Source organism: Myxocyprinus asiaticus, chromosome 2, assembly GCF_019703515.2.
Source record: "Myxocyprinus asiaticus isolate MX2 ecotype Aquarium Trade chromosome 2, UBuf_Myxa_2, whole genome shotgun sequence".
Taxonomy (NCBI): domain Eukaryota; kingdom Metazoa; phylum Chordata; class Actinopteri; order Cypriniformes; family Catostomidae; genus Myxocyprinus; species Myxocyprinus asiaticus.
In genome coordinates this window covers 51820347-51843796 of record NC_059345.1, presented here as the reverse complement: position 1 = coordinate 51843796, position 23450 = coordinate 51820347, and the positions used below count along the sequence as shown (strand labels likewise).

The 23450-nt window shown below is 37.3% G+C and overlaps 1 protein-coding gene across 4 annotated transcripts in view; it reads right to left on the bottom strand.

The window, feature by feature from the left end:
* Positions 1 to 8684: 8684 nt before the first annotated feature.
* The window catches only part of tcf12 (transcription factor 12), a 161811-nt gene continuing 147045 nt past the window's right edge, over positions 8685 to 23450 (bottom strand). For 2 of the 4 annotated variants that reach the window (XM_051652619.1, XM_051652635.1), the window contains 7 exons: positions 21433 to 21504; positions 20784 to 20975; positions 15947 to 16061; positions 15541 to 15706; positions 13836 to 14068; positions 11666 to 11819; positions 8685 to 11398 (listed from right to left, as the gene is read on the bottom strand). In XM_051652619.1, the coding sequence (XP_051508579.1) occupies positions 11677 to 11819; positions 13836 to 14068; positions 15541 to 15706; positions 15947 to 16061; positions 20784 to 20975; positions 21433 to 21504 (921 nt within the window). In that variant the 3' untranslated portion in view covers positions 8685 to 11398; positions 11666 to 11676. The remainder of the gene's footprint in view (positions 11399 to 11665; positions 11820 to 13835; positions 14069 to 15540; positions 15707 to 15946; positions 16062 to 20783; positions 20976 to 21432; positions 21505 to 23450) is intronic. The other 2 variants (XM_051652628.1, XM_051652644.1) reach the window with 1 other exon arrangement.

The following is a 23450-nucleotide window of genomic DNA, read 5'->3' as shown; positions in this document are numbered from 1 at the left end:
AATTTCGGGATTTGGGGGTATAAAAAATAATAATATTGAAAATATCTACGATTTAGCCACTAGTTTATTTTCAAAATGTTGTAAGATTAAATTATTTTTTTTTTTAAATAAAAAAAAAAAACACCCATATCTATATATTAATAAAACATCTTAATTACCGTTTAAAAGCATTATGAATACTCACTGTTGTACTTTCCCTTATTTTATATTTAGTTTTTATAAAGTTGACAACACGAACTGTTGCATGGCATTGGAAAATGAAAACTCTTCCAGACTGACAGCGTCATCTAGTGATGGGACTTGACAGCAGAAGGCATCACATTTCCATAATGCAAATTACAATTGAGAATTTGACACACGCAGCACATTCATAGTGGTGCCAATGAAAAACAGACATGTAACACACTCATGTCTTCAAGCTCCTGGAAAGCATGTTGGGTCATTATTAAAATATGATGTCAAACATGTCCCTTGATTTTTCAGTCATGAAAAAGATTTCAAATAGCCAAGAAAACCCATTTAAAAGTAATATTTTTATAACCTAACCTTTTATTAAATACTATGAAATTATTTGACTCTATATTTTTTTACACACACACACACACACACACATATATATATATATATATATATATATATATATATATATATATATATATAATTACATTTGTCAGTTGCCTGAAAAAAGCCTTCATCTGGTACATATTTACAGTTAATTATGTGTTTAAAATCATTTTGATTTCTTATGTCAAGCATTAGTGCAAGGTCTAACAAGTGTTCATGTGAAATAATTTTATTGGAAAAAATGTATTTAATTAATTGTTGATTTTAGTCTGATAAGTGGTGTATGTTTTATGATGCTTATGACACCATCTTAGAAAATCCATCTTTTAAGAGAATTTGTCACTGATGTTATGGTCACTTGTGTTACACTTGCTTCATTCACAAAACTGAATTAAAGGAATATTCCGGGTTCAATGCAAGTTCAGCTCAATCGACAGCATTTGTGGTATAATGTTAATTACCACAAAAATTATTTCTGACTCGTCCCTCCTTTTCTTAAAAAAAAAGCAAAAATGGAGGTTACAGTGAGGCACTTACAATGGAAGTGAATGGGGGCCAATTTTTGGAGGGTTTAAAGGCAGAAATGTGAAGCTTATAATTTTATAAAAGCACTTACATAAATTCTTCTGTCAAAACTCATGTGTTATTTGAGCTGTAAAGTTGCTTAAATCATAATTTTTACAGTAATTTTAGAGTTTGTTGGCATTACATCATCATGGTAACGAAGTTGTAAAACTGAATATAACTTTACACAGAAAAGGTTAGTAAGTGATTTTATCACACTACAATCATGTTAACATGCATATTATATATGTCTTGTGGCTATACTTTTAAAATAGTGAGCATTTTAATGTTTACAGACTGGCCCCATTTACTTCCACTGTAAGTGCCTCACTGTAACCCAGATTTCTGCATTTTTAAAAGGAGGGACGAGTCAAAAAAAACATTACAATAAACATTATGCCACAAAAGCTGTAGATTGAGCATAACTTCTATTGAACCTGGAATATTCCTTTAAATAGTAAAATAAAGAACAATTGTCATTTATAAATAAAACATAATGGGAAGATGTTAAAAAATGTTTATCATCAGCTTTTATTGGTGAAAACTGAACTAAATTTCAAATTTCATAAAGTAATAAAATAAAAACTTTTCTGAGAATGACCCTGTTATGAGGGCCAGGCAGAACACAACATAAACAATTGTGCACATTTTTAAGTGGAAAGGCGTTTCTTTTCTTGAAGAGGGCATAATATAAATATGAGGAGATAGATGGGTCACAGATGACTAGAAGAGTTGTGCATGGTAATGGTTTCAGAAGCAATAATTTTGGTGTTGCACTTTCTTTCCAGTTCAGTTCTGAACATTCTGAATTGTGGCTATTTAGTGGAAATCCTGATACCTCTCCACCCTTTGTTGTGGGTCTGCCGTGTTTTCATTTCTCTGTGTGTGGGTGCACTTCAACTCCACTGGCCAGAGTCTCAGTTCTGTAGCTGTGTGGAGTTACAGGAAAGACAGAAAAGATGTTTGACAAACTCTGCAGCATGTTCAGTAGGGAGCGCTGTCTGTCCCTCTTTGGGGATCCAGGGGCCCTGATGTGAATGGAGAGCAGTGGAGGCGTTGCTGTGTGTTTACATTATCAAAAAGCTTCCTGCTTTCTATCAACTGATTTGAAATGAATGTAAAGGTTGTGCATTAAGGTTTGGCTGTCAACTTTATAACTCTTAATAGAGGTGTTTAAGCAAAGTATTTCTTTAAATCTGTTTATATAATAACTTGATGTTACAAAATGAAACAAGCCAACGAGAGGCCATGTGGTACAGTGATTTTACCACATTAAGGAGTGTTCTTAGGCATGACGCAAAGTGGTTTAATTTGTTTAATGTGTTAAAAACAATAACAATCTAAATAAAGAATGGACCCTTTTTGTAAATAAACATTCTTAAATTGTTAATTCAAGTCAATTTAGACAATTTACCTGAGAATGAATTTATCAGTGATTTACACAAACAATTCATTCCGCTTTTGTTTCATGAGTAAGGGGCCTCTGTGTGGTCCAAGGTGTTCGTGTATAGGTCTTTGATAAAGAAGATTGTCCGAGATGAGAAAAAATGTAAAATCTTTAAAACATCTAACTTAAAACACAAATGACACAAGGTCGATATCAATTCTTTCGAAGGGGACCTCAATCAATGGAAGGGGGCGAAATGGCGCTTCTGGGGTGGCCACCGGATTCACCAGCTGACATTCACTGCATGCCGCACACCATCTGCGAACATCCCCGCAAATGCCCGGCCAATAGAAAATAGAAATGGGCCATTAGACGGTTCAGCATTTTTTCCTGCCCTAAGTGACCCACCATCAGATTATGATGAGCCGTCTGGAATAGCATTTCCCGACGGCTCTTCGGTACTAACAATTGGGTTGTACCTTCCTTTGTCTGAGTGTCCTGCATCACTCGATACAACTGATCCTTAATAATCAAAAAATATGGGTATGAAAGTGCAATGTCCAGCTGGAGGCGTTGACCATAAATCACTTTCACCTGGTCGAAGGCGTGCCTAAGGGTTTCGTCTCGCATCTGCTCCAGAGGGAAATCCCCTACAGGGAATCCTCTAAGGGTTGGAGAAGCAGAGACTTCCCCCTCCCTTGCGTCCTCCTGATGCAGAGTTGACGTAGATGGCCCCGGCACCGCCTCCCCAGCCAGCGAATCGCAAACCACACACTGAGACACTTTGTTGCAGGACCCATCCACACATATTCCCCTCAGTAAAGTTGTAAATGCCGGCCAATTCGTACCCAAAATTAGTGGATGGGAGAGGCGGGGACTTAACGCAGCCTCGACACTATGCTTTTGTCCCCGAACTTGAATGATGACTGTCACTAAAGGGTAACTTTGAATATCCCTGTGCACAAACCTTACCTTCACCCACTGGCTTGTACCCAAAGCCTCGGATTGAACTAAGCCTTGGTGAATGGTTTGGTTACAACCTGAATCCACCAAGGCTTGTTATGTACCCCCCTTAATTCTCACAGGTATTCTCCATGTTCCTGATCGATCGGGGGCGGCCTGTGGCACGTCAGGGGTCCAGACCAACATCTCCACCTCCATGGCGGCGCATCGGTCCTGGAAGTGCCCAGTTTCCTTGCAGCTCCAGCAGACCGGCCCAGACTTCACGGCTACACTCGCGGCAGCAGATTTACCAGCCTTTGGGGAAGAGCGGAGAGATACAGTGGGATCCGGCTTTAGGGTCATAATTTCCCGTTTCCGGGGAATAGGAACAGGATGGGGGGAGGAAGGAGAGGGCTCGCCGGCCTCCGGATACGCAGCCATATTGTCCGCAGCCAGCTGGACTGCCTAATCCAGTGACGCCGGTCGGTGGCACTGGACCTACTCTGCTGTTCCGATGAACTGTTCCAGTACCACCTGATTGAGCACCACATTGGCATTGTGTTCTTCAACCAGAAGCCACCTTCGGCAGGTGTCATGGAGCTCTTGGGCGAATGCGATCGGGCAGCCGTGCTCGCCAAGCATCAGCGAGCGGAAATGTTGGCGATGTTGTTCAGGACTCCGGCTAACCCGTTGCAAGATGGCTCATTTCAAGTCCAGATACCCCAGAAGGCTGGCGACTGGGAGTTGTTGGGCTGCCATTTGAGCTTCTCCCAACAGCAGCGGCAGCAATCTGGCACTCTGGCCATCCCAGTGCTTCCGCCGCACGTTCAAGCAACTCCATGAATGGCTCCGGGTCATCCTCTGGTCCCATCTTCGTGAGCGTGAAGTGGGACATGGTGGAGGCGGTGTCCTGGGTCGCATCGGTAGAATCCCCCTGGGGTATCAAACTCCATAGCACCTGTCGATCATCCACTTGAGCTTGTGGAAGCATTGCTCCTGTTCCTGGCGCAGCTCAAGCAGAGACTGATGTTGGCTTTGGTGGATTCTGGTGAGGGTCTTGATAAGTTTGGTGAAGGGCGAGGACTCCATGAGGATGTATCTTACTCCCAATCCCGGGTTCGGCACTACTGTGACATGTCACTTGTTCAGGTATAGGATGGAGGAAGCGGGAGCCGACTCACACTTCTTAACGACTCAAAATTCACACGTGGTTTGCTTTTCAGGAGTAGCACACACAGGTTCGTCTCTCTACCTTCCGGCAGTCTGGACTGCCCTAATATCTCTCCAGCTCTCACTGCAACACAAAACAGCTGTTAGAGATAATTTCCAACAGGTGTCAATCCTTACCGCTCTTCCTCTCCCGGCCTAGCTCTCCACAGAACGTCACTCAACCACGCCCCCATCTCCACAGTCCTCAAATCAGGAGACTCCAGGCATTCAGTTAAGGGTTGAATTATTTAGGCATGACGTCACATGACAAAACATGATGACGCCAATTTTGGTGAAATGCTTGTATGTGAGCAGATCAACCAAAAGTGCATCTGGAAAGAAACCTCATTATGTTTTTACATTAAAATCTGTTTGTATCAAAAGAGTAACATCTGTCATTTCATCTGATGTGCCAATTTAAAACTTTCAGTGATTTATCACGAGAGAGCACACTGTTAATTACGTTGTCCTCGGATGAGGACATTGGGACTTTATTTATAAAAAACCCAAGACTCAGTGGGCATGGTCACCATTGGGAATCAATGGCTGCATACGAAAGCAGAAAAATGTTGCCTTCGGAGGCTGTATATGGAGGTAGGATGAAAAGAATCAAATCAAATCCCTTTATTGTCACTCAACCATATACACAAGTGCAACAGTGGGTGAAAGTCTTGGGTGCAGTTCCAAGCAACATAGCAGTCTTGACAATTATAATAAACATCTGATTTACACATAACACAGGTAACACATCTAGTTGCACAACACAATATACACCTAATAATATGCAATATACGGTATACACAATTAAGAAGACTGTATACAATAAAAATACACTGTTTACTTTTTTTAAAGAAATAAATAGAAATAAAGTATTACTCCACACTACTTGTGCCAAAATTTCTCAAGAATTTTAGCTTTTAATGAGACATATTTATTTATATTTTACTGTCTCTGGATGGTAACACCATTTAATGCCAAGAAAAATATTAAAATGACTTTGAACTCAGAAATAGAAAACATGTTAATCATATTAAAAGTGACTTCAAATAATTGTTTTGTGCGAATTGCATTTTTAAATAACTTTATGAATCTGGAATAAATAATGAGCGTCACGTCATTGACTTTTACAATGGATTCAAACGTGGCTCATCCAGTCACAATTTATAAGCAGAATTATATACAGTACTGTGCAAAAGTTTTAGGCACTTGTGAAAAATGTTGCATAGTGAAGATGTCTTCAAAAATAATGTTTTCATTTATCAATTAATGTCATACTAAGTCCAGTAAACATAAAAAATACATTAAAAAAAAAAAAGCTAAATCAATTTTTGGTGTGACCACCTTTGCCTTCAAAACAGTTTTGCTTGGTTGTTGGCAGATAAGATGTTCAAAGCTTCTTGGAGAATTCACCACAGTTCTTCTATCTATTTAGGCTGTCTCTATTGCTTCTGTCTCTTTATGTAATAACAGACCGACTCGATGTTCAGTGGGGGGATCTGTGGAGGTCATGCCATATGTTGCAGGGCTCCCTGTTCTTCTATTCTAATCTTTCCTATTTGGAAAAGGAATGTTTGGGAGTGTAAAATGGATATTTCCTATTGACACACAAATGATGAAGATATAAATAACCATTTTAAGACAAATGTTTGTGTAACATCTTATGTGCCTAAGACCTTTGAGTACTGTAATAAGAAAGTATTAGTAATAATATTGCAGTACTTCCCGTTTAGAATAATGGGGTTTAACAATATTGTGAGAGAAAAGGTTTCAAAGTTCTGGCAAAAAGAACTTGACTGTGGGCATGAAATATCCAGCCAAAAGTAATACTCACTAAAAGGAAAAGAGTCAGCAACAAGGTTATGATCCAATGCATGGCAGCTTTAACACCCTTGATTAGAATCCAGCAGCAGAAGCTCTGTCAACGGGCCCACTATGACACTCCCTCTCTGGCTGTCCCAGGCATGCAGATCCACAGGAAGTTAGTTCTCAAACATGGTGGTCCCACACATATAAAAAAAAAAGTGCTCATTTTTCTAGTTGACTGCAAGTAAACACTCTTGGGCACGGTTTTGATAAAGGCAGGAAGGAATATGCACACTCAGTCACACACATAGGGAGGAAATGGGCAAATTCTTCCCACCCAGTCTGCAGAGCTGGAGCAGTCCCCAGATGAGGTGTCGTGTTGGAAGGCTGACAGGCTTTACTTCCAGAGTCTTACTGAATTGGCTGAGGTCTCTCCGGCATTTAGCAACCGCTTCCCCAGTGCTGTTCCTGTCTCAAAACAGATCTGGGGCCCAACCTGTCAGCACAGAACAAATCAAATGAGAAACTATCTCTCACCCACACACATGTACAGAGACATAATTTAGGGCAGATGTGTAAGCCAGGGAGATGAGTTCTGGGATATAGTTTAGTCTTTTAATTAGACAGCCAGGACTGATGTCATTGCATGAAAATGTACAACCGAGTAGAAAAATGAGAAATAAATAGAACGAACTGTTATTATAGTTTCATGAGGTATTGTGGAAGTTGCATAGTGCAGAAATTTTCTGGCTGTAAACCATTCACCACAACTGAGACAAAACAGGTGCTCCCATTTTTCATAACTGACACAAAAATGGGGGGTAAAAAATAATTTAATTAGGAAGGAAAGTCAATGAACACTGGGGATACGTGGGAATATGCCCACACCCTAAAATGAAAGAGCGTCAAGCAAGCTTTTTTATTTTCCCATGATCTAGAGAAACAAAGTATGTTTGTTTCTCAGTCAACTTAAAGACAGATGTTGAACTTTTAACAGAAATCTGAATTACTCCCTAAAGCAAATGTATTCACCCTGCAAAGACAATGAGCATTTAGGCTATAAAACACTGAAGCCAAATATATTATGCAAAGCACAATAACATCTTTCTCAAATACTGAAATGAATGAGGCGGTGTTTTCAGACTGTACCTAAAACAGAAATATGCTTTATACACTGAAAAAATTTTTTTGTGGTGAAGTAAATGTAGCAGAAAAGATTAAGTACTTTCTACACTGAAAAAGTTTATGTGAACTTGTAAATATTAAATAAATTCAAAATTTTTACTCAATTCAAACATGTAAAAATTAATGCTCTAGCTTATAAATATTATTTATGATTGTTTGTTCTCTTTACAATGTGTCAACATGTATTAATCTTAAAGGAGAAAACTTTGTGATATTTATTTGCTAATTTGAGTAAATTACAAAGGTAAATAGAATAAGTCATTTTTACTTAACTTTTCGAGTTTGCATAGTTTTACTGCTTGCAAGTTGATTTATACCAATCTTATTGTTGATTTTGTTATGATGTTTGGTAACTTCTTGTTTTGTGAAGTCTGAAATTAATTTTCTACTCAAAATTACCTGTTCATGATCAAAAAATTATCTGTTGATATCATCGTGTTTTATGTGTTGAGGTCTCTGTGTCTTGTTTCTATCGCCATTAAAGCAGGGTGATGTTGTCTAATGGACTACAAAGCATGCATTAAACTTCCATGTGGAAGGCTTACAGTATGTGTCATGTGGTACCTGATTAAGTTAGTAAAAAAATCATTGAAATGCCAGTACACTTTTTAAAGCATGTCTTAATGCAGTGCCACTGTATATTGCTTGAGTAAAATGTACAAAAAGTGAGTCAAATCTACTTGAAACAGATTATTGCAAAGTTAACTATACTTGAGAAGTTCTAATTAAAGCCACCAAGAATTGTGTAGCCTTTACTTGAAAACATGCTCTGTTTACTAGCAACTTCTGTGTGGAAATTGTTTCCTGGATTTTTTTTTTTAGGTAAAACTTACGATTTAAATGTATATGCATTTATTTAGAAAAGGTGTTTGGGGCACAATAGCAGGACAGAATATGTGAATCAGATTTGAGTGAAATGAAGTTATATATTTTTATCCAGATTTGTTGCATAAAGTTAAACATTTTAATCCTCTTAAATGAGAGGATAAAAATAACAATGACTGTAGGAGAGAAATAAACTCGCATACAATCGAGTTAAAAAAAGATGGCACATTTATTGCTACATAAATGTTATATACATTTTGTGTTTTCTGTTACAGAGACAGAAAAAAAAAAATCAACTGCTTACTGCTGGTTTTCTGATGAGCATTGACAATACCTTGAATTTTGACATGGGTACAAATCTTTCATCAACCAACAATGCAGACTGGAGACATAGATGGAGAGCACATCTTCTGGAACATTGAGCTCATCCGTACTAGACTGCGAGCTACAATCCTACTTATGTTCCTAAGATGCTATCAATAATCTTTTTTTATAATAATGGACAGGTTATGGTAAATAACCTTACATTTTTTTTACTATCTAATATAGTAAAATAAAGTAAGAAACTTTTTACTCAAAACTTTTGATTTCAAAAATCTAGAAAGAGTAATATTTAGAATTCAAGAAATGTTCTTACAATATTATTGTATAAAAGACTAACTATAGTGAAAAATAAGCCAAAGTTCTTTTTTTTTTTTTTTTTTTTTTTAAATCCTTTTCATAGATTTTTTTTTTTTTTTTTTTTTGTTATGAGGGAAAGCATCAGAGCATACAGCAAAATCTAACATATCCAACAGAGGAAAACAGAACACAGAAAAAACAGGGAAAACCAAACAAAAGACAAAAAGATGACTCAAAACCTTGATTAAATTTCTGCCGGCAAAAATACAAGCTCTTGAATACTGAAATGTATAACAAGGCCACAAAGACTAGTGGATTTCACAATAATTTTGACACGGAAGGTAACTCTCCACAAAACAAAGAATCAGAAAAAAACATAGTTGGAAATGAATGCTGATATTCTGAAACTTTATGATATATGTTTTCTTATGTTTTTGTTCTTTTGACTTTGTAATTCAGGAAGTGATTCATATTAGAATGTGGCAGTCTTGTTTCAATGGTGTGAATGCATGGAAGACAACAGAGAGAAAGAAAAAGAGACACAAGTTTTTTAAACAAAAACAAAAAACCTTTTTTGTCTTAAAGAAATTATTCATTATAAATGAATGTGGTAAGAAAATAAAAAAAGAAATAATGTCAGAGAAAATCCTGATCCAAACTGGTTTTGTTCATCACTTCCACTGCTTGTTTTTGATGCTTCACAGCAATTCAATTCAAAGAGCTTCTCTTTATCTAACAGACATTGTGCTCACATTCTGCTGATCAAGTATCAAGTACTTTAATGCATGGGGGGAAAGACAAAGCCTTTCTAAGTAACTTAGAACATCCTTCTATTTTCACACGACAAATATACGCTTTACTATGAAGCCTAGAGAAATGCTTTGCATACAATTACAAATAAACATATAACATGTGGTTACTTTTAAGTATTTTTTTTTTTTTTTTCTTCATTTTTTAAATTGTTAATCGTTTTAGAAAAAAAGAAAAGAACATAAAAGCAAATCTTCAATTCAGGCCAGGTGAAGTAATGGTCATCGTTTAAATCCAACTCTTCTCAAACAGTGCCATGTTAGATCCAGGCTAAAAAGTATATCCGAGGTTCCTCAGTACAGATGCCCTCGGCATTACCACGGCTGTCCAAACAAAACAGGGACCAAATAATGTAACATTTGAATACAAACAAACTGCATCGGAAATCTGTCGTTTCTCTTTACCCTTAACACTATATGGCGAAGGAATCAAAAGGACGAGATTGTGTCCCCTTTCCCATTTAAGACACTAAGAAATATGCAGGGAATGCTGGGGTTTTGAAACGTTTCTGCTTTCTGTATCCGTACTGCTTTCTAATGAGTATAAACATGTCAGCTTGTGTTTGATCTTTGACCTCTCAGTAAAGCCAGAGTTTGCCGTTCCACCATCATTTCCACAAAACAGGGAGTCCGGCCAAAAATGCTCACTCATTCCCTCTCTTTAACCTTTGTCTGTGATGAGGACTCCGAGCTACACTATCAACATACATAATAAAGACTTAGGTAGTTTTGGTTTCTCATGCTGTTATTTGTTGAATGAATGTACGATAAATATAAATAATATATTATTTCTTTTTTTAATTCTAGACAAAAAGGGACCCTTGAGTCTTTGAACGTCTTTGAACGTTCAAACACCATCAAATTCTTTCGAGGGCATGGAATTTGATCCGAGCACGATAAAAATATATTAATCTCATAGAGTGGATGTTTGAGCGGAGAGGCCCTTCAACAGACTGACACGAGAGAGGGTGCGGACAGCACTCGCTTCTGATGTGACGGACAAACTGCAGATCTACTGAAACGCCACCAGCTTCTCAAAGCAACGTCAGAACTTTCCCTTCAAACATAGACTTACAGCTCAGTAACATAATAAATAGGAAAAAAACAAAAAAACAATTGCTGTTACAATGCATTTGTCAATTCAGTTTAGGCACAAGACAACTTCCACGTACAGTGTGGAGCGGGTGGCGACAGTCTCTGATTGTACAGCTGCGGCACACGGCTTGCAGACAGCGATATGTGCTGAGGGGCTTTTATGCTTAATATTTTTTTTTCTCTGGTGGGCAGAAAGTTGCTTATCGATATGGGGTGTCTTCGCAGGGAGCTGGGCACTTGCCAGTTTTCTTCTATCGCAGGACTGCTTAACGGTGGAATTTTACTTCAAGTGGTCTGTCTTTTCAAATCTGTATCACAATCTGTGAGTCCTGTCAGCCCGTGGAAAGCAAGGTCACCAACTCTGTCTAACACATGCCATCGTGATCCATTTGATCTGAAAGTGAGAGAAAGATGAGGACAACGCTTATAACCCACTGCAATGACACTCAAATCTTATTCGTGTTCCATACTTATGTCTAACTATTTCAACATGTGTTTATAACTTTATAACTATAACTTTATGCATCAGGAGTGCACACAAAGTAATATCAACTTTTCTTATAAAGTCTAAATCAGTCTCAGCAACAGCAAGGATGTAGGATCTGAACATCTCGCTCATTGTGTTGTGTTCTATGAGGAGCTGATCTTAGGTAAAGGTTACCTGGCCAGTGTTCACAGATGGCCCATAGGGTTGGATGCGTCTGTGAGGCCCGGGTGCACAGGCGGGTGGGCTTGCTGGGGGTCACCTGAAACCACCGACACCTTCTCCTCTTCCCTCCTCTTAAGGCAGGCTGCTTTGGGGTTCAGGTTCCTCTCTGCACACAGGAAATTCACACACGTCACCATTCCATCACCACTTTTATTGCTTTTAACACAATCCCTTCCAGAAGATCTGAATACTTATATGTCTCATTTTAGAAAATGTGAGTTTATCTGGTCACACATATCTATTGTACATTATTTACTTTGAGTAGCAAAACTTTTGAACATGTTCTTAAGTTTTTTTTAATGTGCAGTGTAAATATTTCATATTTAAGGACAAATTTCTTGATTCTTTACCCAAATTTGAAGTCTTTTTAGTTGAAATGTTTCATCCTGTACAATCTCTTAAACGTATAAATAACGCAAAAAAAAAAATACAGGCATTATGACCATGTTTTATTTTCTGATTGGGCATTTACGTTATTTACTTTTATTATTTGTTATAAATATAAATGGTTATACATAATTAATATTCATCTTTGTTTCTGTAAAAAAGCACTTCATTTGATAAAAAATAATACAATATTAGGCTGACAATTAATTGTTCTATTTTCGTTTAAAGTTTTAAGAAATTTATATATTGAAATAAACTGTTGATATATATATATATATATATATAGTAGCAATGTCCTGATACCATTTTTTTGAGAACAACTACGAGTACCGTTAGTCCCTTTTTGGTACTCACCGATATCGATACCTGTTTTTTATTTTTTTATATATCAACACATATAAATAAATGTATTAAAACTTTAATCAAACGAAAACAGAACAATTAATTGTCAACATAATATTGTATTATTTTTATCAAATGAAGTGCTTTTATACAGAACCTCACAGCACAATCCAAAATACAACTTGAGTTATTTTTGTCAAAGAAAGTGCTGCATAACAGAGCATCACAGATGTGAAATATTGCTTAAATATAATGCAATTACTATTGATGTAATATTATTATTATTAGTAATAGTAGTAGTATTACAGTGAATATTACATAACTATACAGTAATGATATATTTCTGTCGTTTTTGGCATAAGCTTTTATTTTGGAGTGAAGCCCTTTCCATTTCGGTGTATTTTTGACGGTAGCTTCTCACCTCCGCAAAAGCAGGTTGCTACGTTCCAATCGAAATAAATCAGCCTCCGAAGGGCACTTCAAAAAAGGAGAACAATCATGATAGCCATGCTGTAAGATCGCTTTAAACAGAATTTCCAATAAAAATGACTTAAAAAGTTAGTTCTGAATGAACATTATTTTTGAACCCCACACCTTTCAGCCCTCCAAAGCTCTCACAGTGGATGGTAAAGACTTAGAAGGGAACAGGGCATAGGGAGGATCACTTTTGAATGGAACACACCCTTAATGTTATTATTAAACCACACAAGGCTGCTATTTAATTAAATAAATATGTAGTCCGTATGTGCTTTATGCTACAAAGTGAATTAGTGCTCTGCTCCCTGTCATCTGCTACAAACAGAGCGTGCAATGCTCATGATGGTGTTTTTCGTGTATAAGCCCCACAGCTTAAAAAAAGCACAATCACTTTGAAATTTGCAGCACATACAAACAATATCTTTATCTCATTAAATCGCAGACTTTGCTGTTCAATAATCACACTAGGACAGAAGGGATTTTAATTTGTGTGCTGAATGTTTACGAAATGACATTTGTACGTCAGACGGTCTCTGTTTTTGGTATCGGAGCATTTTTTTCAAGAATATGAGTGCCCCAGTAACTGTATTGGAATATCCCTAATATTAAGTGTTAGATCTTCTTTTACAGCACTTCGGTCATAACTTGATCTCATATTTTATGAGTAGATATACCCCTACTTGAGTATTTTTCCCCTCATATTTCTCTTAAATGCGGTCTTTTACTGTTTCCTGTTTATGCAATTAAAAAAACAATACTGATTCTTTTTATTATTATTATTTGGGCATATGCATTTTGTACACACTTTGAAATTTGACTAAATTAAGCTTTTTATTTCCTACCAGCTATTCTGAGATCTGTTGATTGGCTCACAAAGTGATTGATATAAACATGAGTGCATTAGACATTGTCTGACCTCTGACTTGCTGTTCGAGGCTGAGAATGACGGCGACGGCCTGGTGGAGAATGAGCAGTTTGGTCTGGGGCTTCTCACTCTTCAGGTGCAGCTGACACATGCGGCCCAGCTCTTTGAATGCCTCGTTGATGTCTCGAACCCGCAGCCGCTCACGGGCATTGTTGGCCATCCTCCTCTCGCGCTCGCGTTCTGCCTTCTGCTCGGGGTTCAGGTCCTCATCTTCATTGATACTGCTGCAGAACAATTCATACATGTCAGATAAGATGGAGGAACAATGTGGCCTCAAACTCTTCAGTCCATAGAAAATGATGTCACTAGACAATAGCCCTGTTCCAAAAACTAGTGAGCTGCCTCGCTGCCTATATAAGCAGCATCCAAACTGTCACGGATGTACATAATTAACTGATTTGGAATGCTATACATTGACAGCAACTGCGTGCTCCGCACAGGAGAATCGACTCATTAGTGTGATACTCTAGTAAGCATAAAAATACACAGTACACACAAATATTGGATAAAATAGCCCATTTTAGAATAAAAATGTTCGTTTATTGATGTTTTTCAGTACTGAAAGTATAAACATTAGAGCTGTCAAAATTAACGCATGCAACACATTTACCATTAATACAGTATAAACCAGCATAAACAATGGTTGAGTAGGGCGGATCCTTTGCAATGTGTTCGCCCGGAGTCATTACACCGACGCACACTTTACAACACACTCACAACAGTGATTTCATGACAATGATAAAGTGATGGGGAACAGACCTCTTAATGCCATTTTTTGTACAAAGCAAGCACAGATGGGACTTGTGATAGAAATCAAGTACTTTGCAGCCTCTGTAAAGTGCAATTATTTACGTACCACAGAAGCAGGTCAAGATGTTGTCTGCAAGCGCTTTTCATGTGGAATTCAAAGTGGTGCTTGACGCTAGCATTGACTCCCTGATGCGAATCATGAACACAACTCACGATTGCTGTAGCAAAGTGGATAGCCACAGTCTGCCGGCCAATTGATATTGTGTAGGATGAGAGTTTAGGAGATTTAATGCACAATGCAACGAATAAGCAACCTATGGGGGACTAGTTCTTTTAATCAGTCAAACTCCCATTTAGACTTTGAGAAACTTTAAATGTTACTTGAATTGGTGCTATTTTGGTGCATCTCTATCTTTATACTGTACTGTGGAAGGCTTTGTTTGGAAAATGTTAATTAAGCATTATATTGCTGCATATTGTTTTGTTTTCTTTCCTAAGATGGAAATAAATGCATTTTGACAGGAAAATAACTATATATAGTGTAACATTTCAGCACTTTCAAAACTATGAAAAATTATGCAATTAATCGCAATTAAAAAATGTAATCAACTGACAGCACTAATAAATCTGTTTATTAATTAGTAGCATTTCTCTCACTTTGTCTGCCATCTTGGATAATTTTTTCACTGAGCTCACCACAATGCATTGCACTTAGATTGCCTTCTTTGTGATGGATGCATGCAATATTGCCTTCGTAAGCAGCTCACTAGGTTTTGGAACAGAGCATATATTACTAGATGTGAAATGTAGAAAAAAAAAAAAAAAGTGGCGCTAAAGTGTACTGAAGTCTGAACATAATACAGATAGATTCACTGTCTTAAAGGGCAATGCTGAAGGGGTGAAATGACAGTTTTAAAGGTAGTGCTTTGATGAGCAAGTGCCATGCCTTGTTCGAGTGCCTCCCCTTGTCCCCTTCATATCCCTTTTATCACTCTCGTCATCTGATTTGAGGTCGTCAGAAGAGTGGTTGTCGTGCATGTCATCTTTTTCTTGATTCTCGATCTTCAGCTCCAGAGCAGAAGCCACTTGGCTAGCCAGACTGCCAGCGAGTCCTGTCACACACAATCAAAGCACACAGTTTGGCTTAATGCTTTAAATATACAGGGTAACATGCTTTGTGAATTGTTTTAAGGACTTTAAACAGAGTCATAACACTGTTTATGAATCATAGCTGAAGATTCAGCATACAATTTGATGCAAGTGTTAACAAGTGCCAAATGGGCATCAAGTTGACAATGGGACAAAAACAAAACAATGATTAAAAGTGGCAAAAAAGAAAAAAGCTTTCCAACCTCTGAAAGTGTCTGCCTGGTGGTTCAGCTCTGAGCTGGAAGTGGGCACAGCACTGGCCTGCAATCCGGCATGGTTGTTGTTCAGGCTGATGCTCTCTTCGCGGTGAACGGAGCCCTGTCAGAACAGATACCCATAAATACATGAGGCAGAGAACAGAGCAAAACATCAAGAGTCCCTCTGATCATGAAGCCATCTGATCAGTGCCGAGAGAACAAAAGTGATTTACATTAAATCGGGGAAAGAGACAGATCTTGGACATCAAAGCTAAAAGAGTCTCTGTGTTCCTACTGTAGTTTGTGACCTCCTCTCTGAAGGACTGAGTGGTTTTCACACTACAAAGAATGACCTTCACAGACTGAAATTCGCACTCAGAGAGACACACCGCACTTTAGAACGGAGTTCTAACTCTGTTCCACCAAAAAAGACTTTCATATTGTTTTCTTTGGTTTTCATTTTGAAAGCGTAGGTCTATACTTTGAGGGGCATCAATCTATCATCCAACAGAGGACTGGATACCGTACCTTTTCAGAAAATATCGGACTAGGATTAGTAATAGAAGGAAGCTCTCTGTTTCAAAGCCAGTCAACATGAAACGGGATATTAATAAATAATTGATTATCGATTATTCGTTGTTAATAATTTGATAGATTAAGTTTAGCAACTGTCGATTAATAAATTTGAACACAAATGCATTCATTAATCATGCCAGCAGATTGAGATAAAGAATGTCTATACAGTCTGTATAGCTGTGTCTGCATCTTGCGCGCTGCATGTCATGTGCAGTCAACAACACAGAATAAAAAACAATGTATCATGGAGAGTTGGCTACATGCACTTCCTTTGGTGGATGTTTCATGTTTTCAAATATCCTTTCACAGTACGGAATTTTTCTCCGATGTTTGCATTAGAACCGTTAGACAGTTAAAATCAAACTTTGTATAGATAAAGCTTTGATTGAAGAAAAATCTGCACCTTGCAAGCTGTTCACCACTTACAGTTTATTATTGTTAATGATTAATCGATTTCCATAAATTAACATTTACGATTGTCGATTAAGAACATTTCTTAAAATTTGCAACCCTATTCACAACCTTATTTCCATAATGTCATGCATTTAAAGAGTAAAACAGAATATTCAATGCAATAACAAATGTAGGGTATATCTACTGTATATATTTTTATTTTATTAATCGGGAACGGATTGTGATTATTCATGAAATCTTGAACATTTCCATGTGAAGTGTTCCAGAGCCAGACCAAAATACATGTTTGTAGCCAGTTGTGGAAAACTATTGAAACACTGCCAGCACCAACTTTTATGGAGGCTCAAGAGAAGAAATCTTCCATTAATTGGTATTACTGCCCAACCTTTATTACATTAACATTAACCAACTGTAAATTATTATGTTAACTATTGGCAAGATTATTAAAAAAGGCTGATATTTTAATATTAACAAATAGCCCGCAGTGCCTAGATGATGTCAGCCGAAATAGAAAAAGTCATTTTAGAGGCAGAGCAAGTTAACACATTTTGATAAAAGATTACAAAGACAAGCATTTTCTTATTTTGGAATAACATGCACAGATGAATCCTGCATGTGTATTAAGAAATAAATAGGGTCGATTTTGACTACATGTGACTTTAAAGTTAGATTTTGCCCTATTATTTTGTAATTAACACTCGGACACCATTAATCAGCATTCTTATTTAGTAATACTTTCCATCGAACAAAATTTACTTGGCGTTACAAACAATCTGCCCTTTCATGCTGAAAACAAAATTATAGTTTCACCAGCATTCGTCATTGGTGGCTTCAAAACGCATCTGGATTTAATCAAGCTCTTGCCATGCAATCAGCCAAGCAGTGGAGAAGAAACCAAGGCAGCCCCTCTTTGACAATCTGCCACACTACCCTTCTCTCCTCCTTCCATCTACACCACAGTAGGCGGGAACACACATTAGCCCGCGATCCAGTTTCCTTTCTGAGAAGCCACGGGATTGGGAGTCATGAAGAAGGAAGAGTAGGGGGGCAAGCTGGCGGAGAAAGGGGTAAATTTGGGGGAAGAGGTCTTTTCCCCCCTTTTGCTTCAGGAATGTATTCCTAAATCACTATTGGCTTCTGTTAACCTCTGTGCCGCCCAGCCCCAAACCCCCTTCCCCCATGCTCTAATCTCAGCTCCACTCTCAACAGGTGTCCAAACAACTCTTTGTCTGTGGCAGAAGAGGGGCGGAGGAGGGGGGTGCCGACCAAAGAAGGCGGACATTTTCCTGTCTGGGCTTGATTACCATACAGCTGAGGCACACACACACACACACACACACACACGACTAAAGCGTCAGATTTCCTGAGTTGTCAAGAAAGAGGAGGGAAAAAAATAAAAGAGGGAGACAGAAAGAGAAAAGAATGCACCAAAATAAAAGCACGCTGGCTTTGCTGAATCAGGACCTTGTCTGAGTGTGTGTTCGGGCTGAGACACTTGCACAGAGCTCTGTTTGTGTGTAAATGAACATATAGCACACTGACAGCAGTGTAACAGCTCCCGCAGAAGAGGGACCTGACAAAATGTTCAATACACAGCACTGCTTTGTCACTCTGCGCCAATCTCTCTTCTCGTTAGCAGTTCACCATGACTGAAAACATAATGTGTCCAGGCCAAATATTCGTAAAACTCACTTTTGTCACTGTGAGAAAAAACAGAGCTGTTAGAGTTCATGTGTTTCATTTAGATTGAGCCTATAAATCATTTCAATTTCTAAATGTGTTTAATTTACATAAGGGCCATGAAATATAATTTGCACACAGAGTTGCATGACTAGTGTGAAGAGGGGGAATCAATTTGAAGTATATTTAAGGTTGAACCGACTAGTAATACAAAATTATTTCTCTAATTGTACAGTAAAAAATAAGAAACAATTGATTAGAATGCCGGGTTTTTCATTAGGAAACTTTGAATGTACATTGTCATCTAATTTTGTAAAGGAATAGCAGAGAGGGAGGTCATTTTGCGGTGAGGCAAAAATTAATAGTGGTCATTAATGAATTTTTTTTTAGATGTTACTCTTGTCTTTGGCCAAAACAAAGATGTCTGCATTATTTCACAAGAGAGCACAGGAAATTAAAGGGAGTGGCCACCCAAAAAAAAAAAAAAAAAAAAAAAAAAAAACTGTCATAATTTATTCACCTTCATGTTGTTTCAAACCCATACGGCATTCTTTATTGCGTAAAACATTGGAGGACAAGTAAGATAAAAAAATGCAAAGTAAGTTAATGAGGCTGTCACCATCAACACAGGTTTGAAACAACATGAAGGTGAGTAAATGTAAACATTTTGTGATCTCAGTCGATTCAATCTTTTAATTGCGATTAATCACAGAATTGTTCGCAGTTAATCGCGATCAATCACAGATTTTGAAAGTGCTGAAATTTGACTCTAAATACACTTCTTTTCCTGTCAAAATGTATTTATTTCCATCTTAGGGAAGAAATCAAAACAATATGTAACATAATAACATTTTCCAAACAAAGCCTTCCACAGTATAAAGATAGAAATACATTAAAATATCACCAATTCAAGTAACATTAAACGTTTCCCAAAGTCTAAGTGGGAGGTTGACAAATTGAAAGAGCTAGTCTCCCCATTGGTTGCATATTCATTGCAATGGGCATTAAATCTCTTAAACTCTCATCCTCCACAATATTAATCTGTTGGTAGACTGTGACTATCCTCTTTGTTACAGCAATCGTGAAGTCGCGTTCATGATTCATGACAGGGTGCCAGTGCCAGCATCAAGTGCTGTTTTGAACTCCACATGAAAAAAACTTGTAAACAAAATTGTCTCATTCTGCGTTTTGGTGATGGTTAAGACTTGACCTTCTTCTGTGGTAATTAAAATGCACCTTATTTAGGCTGAAAAATTGCTTGATTTCTGTCACAAGTTCCATCTGGGCTTGTTTTGTACAACAAATAGTGTTAAGAGCTCCTGTCTTCATAATTTTATCACTGACACTGAATCACTGTTGTGTGTTTCTGGTGTGTGCGTCAGTGTAATGACTCCGGGTGAACACATTGCAAAGGTTCCACCCTACTCCAACCAGTGTTTATGCTGGTTTATGCTGTATAAATGGTAAATGTATTAATCACGATTAAGAAAAATTAACGAGTTCAACTTTTTTTAAATTAATCACATGCGTTAATTCGTTAATTTTGACAGCTCTAAAAATCTGAAGTTTTCTCCGAATACAAGACAAAAAACGGCCATGATTATTTACTATTATTAGGAAACGGATGGGAAAACCCCTCCCTGGGTTGCTCCTGCTCTACAGCTGTGCACAAATCACTCTGTAGAAGGGAATTAATGTCGTGGGATGGTGGGGGAGATACAGAGAGACTTAGTTTCAGCAAGTCTCGCAACACGCAGATCCCCACAGCCCCAGTGAGGAGCGCTAGGGTGTGGAAATGTCTTCCAGACTGGCAATGATCTACTAGAATCTACTGTGACTGCTTTTCCCATTCAGCCTGTGGAATGCTGCTCGTGGAGGGAGAATGAGCTTCAGTCCAGCCATTACGCTTACGGAAAGTATGTGGGTTTAAGTTAAACTGCTCTCAGTGGAAAATAGTTCAGTTTCAGCACATGGCCAGGCCTTCATTTTAAACAGGTGGCTTAACTCTGTTTCTTAGACTATTTGGAGAGGTACAATGAAAAATCACATGTTTTTCCTCTCTCTCTTGACTCTAATAATGGTAAGGGACTTTGAACTCAAAAGAAATGAGACATTCAGAGGGTACTGAAACAAATAAGCTAAAGTTTCCTCAAAAGGGGAAAGATTTCAATACCATAGGTGCTGTTCGGCTGGCAACCAATCCGGAAGCGGGGAAATTGGCGCCAATGGCTGTGATTGGCCCATTATGCGCTTGTCCCAACAGGCTGTGGATGTCGCTAGAAAGGGCAGCAGTGGAGCCCACGGCATGGTTCCGAAGGACGTGAATTGCATCATCCAGCCTGTCCAGCCGGTCCTCCATCCGAGACTGGAATGAGTTGAGAGAAAGAGGAAGTAAGGGGAAAAGACAGAACAACATAAGCTTTAATGAAAACTAAATATTACCAGAGATTTGAATGACGTGGATTTTGACACTGAATCAACAAAATACACTAATGAACTAAGCATAAAGAAGAAAGAAAATAGGAAACAAAGTGAAAGGCTAAACCATTTAACAACATCTGGTGGATTAAACAAAACAAATCAATGACAGTTTTCGACTAACTGCAATATGGTGATTTTCATGCATCAAGTTCTGTATTTGTCAAATATGATCAATAAAAGATGAAATGGCAAAACAATAAAAGCACAAAACTGAAACAGCATGGCTGATAAACAGACAGAAAACAAAAAAAGGAAACTGCAATTATGCAGAAGCAAACAAAAGCTGATGGCTGCACGAAAGAGAAAGACAGGAGGTGACTGGCTAAAGAGCGGGAATATACCTCGCAGACATCCTTTAAGAAGGACATGGCATCCTGCAGATGCTCATGAAGCTGCTGGTGCACACGATTTTTCTACAGTCAGGAAGAGGAGAGCAGTGAGACACGTACATACTGAGACGAGACTGAGCAAGCAGGATTTACGAAAGACAGAGAGATCAGGAGAGAGCAGTAGGGATGTGGAGAACTATATATTTTTTTAATCAACTAGTCAAAGGGTTGCAGTGAATGACTAGACTTGCAAATATTTATAAAGGTTTAAGGTAATGTCCACCAGACACAAAAATGTTTCAACAGAAGGGGTCTCGAAAGCTGCTTTTAAAAGTTGAACTACTTTTAACTTGACGTGTCTTCTTAAAAACGCGAGGCACTGAAAAACAAAAGATGACCATCGGTATGTGTACAGTTAAAAAAAATCATTGTATTCTTTTATGACAGTCATTTTCTTGAAGTTTACTGTTGAAGGCGGTGAATTTGTAACAAAAACGTTTTGACTGCTGTAGCGGCAGTGCTTTGAAGTGGATACATTTCCAGACGCTACTTTCTCTCTCTGAGACGTTGTGTCTCTAAATTCATACCCTTTAAAGCATCGCAACTAAAAAAAAAAAAAAAAAGGCTAAAGCTACACTGCAAAAAGTCATTTTCTTTCCAAATGTTTTTGTATTATTTTCTGGTAAAAATATCGAAACGTCCTTAAAACTAGACAAAATTACTTGAGAAGCAGAATGATATAAGATATTAAGTTTTGGGTAGCACTTTACGATAAGGTACCATTTGTTAACATTAGTTAAATAAGATATCATGAACTAATAATGAACTTTTTTAAATTTATTTATCAGTATTAATTAACCTTAGTTTAATGTTAGTTTATAAAAATAAATTTGCTCATTGTTAGTTGATGTTAGTTCATAGTGCATTAACTGTACGTATACAACTTTTGATTTAAAAAATGTATTACTATGTTTAAATGAACATTAACCAAAATTAATAAATGCTGTAAAAGTATTGTTCATTGTCAGTTCATGTGAATTAATGTACTGTAGTAAACCACTGTTAACAAATGGAACCTTATTGAAAGGTTTTGTTTTCAGAGAAATCTAACAAAATTTAGAGGGGTTCATGTTTTAAACAAGAAAACACTATTTGTAAATTAGTTAAAGGAATATTCCAGGACGTGAATGGGGGCCAATTTTTGGAGGGTCTTAAATGTGAAGCTTATAATTTTACAAAAGCACTTACATTAATTCTTCTGTTAAAACTTGTTTATAATTTGAGCTGTAAAGTTGTTTAAATCATAATTTTTATAGTAGTTTTATGGTTTGTTGACATTACATTGTCATTGCAATGAAGTTGTAAAATTGGCTATAACTTTACACAGACAAGGTTAGTAAGTGATTTTATTATGCTATAATCATGTTAACACACATATTGTTTAAGTCTTGTGGCTATACTTTTGAAACAGTGAGTATTTCAACATTTACAGATTGGCCCCATTCACTTCCACTGTAAGTGTATCACTGTAATCCAGATTTTTGCTTTTTTTAAAGAAAAGGAGGGGCAAGTCAAAATACATTTTGTGGTGATCAATATTATGCCACAAATGCTGTCGATTGAGCTTAACTTGTATTGAACCTGGAATATTCCTTTAAGAAAAATAAACTTGTTTTTCCTTTGAATCTAATTTTTTTCTTACCCCATTGGCAAATAGTTTTTCTTGTTATAAGCATAAACGTTACTAAATTTTGTTAGATTTCACTAAAACATGACAGCATATCTTATATGATATTGTGTCAAAAGTTAATGTATCTTATTTTAAGAATGTTGAAAATGAAACAAAAATACTCAGTAAGAGAATGATTTATGCAGTGTAAAAAAGGGGAAATGATCGATAAACTCGCTTGTTGACATATGATTTTTGGATGTTTTTGGATGACTAATCAACTTTGTTGACCATCTTGATCCATCCCTACAGAACAGGGCATCAAGGCAGTTTACCAAATGTCGACATCCTGGTAGTTGTT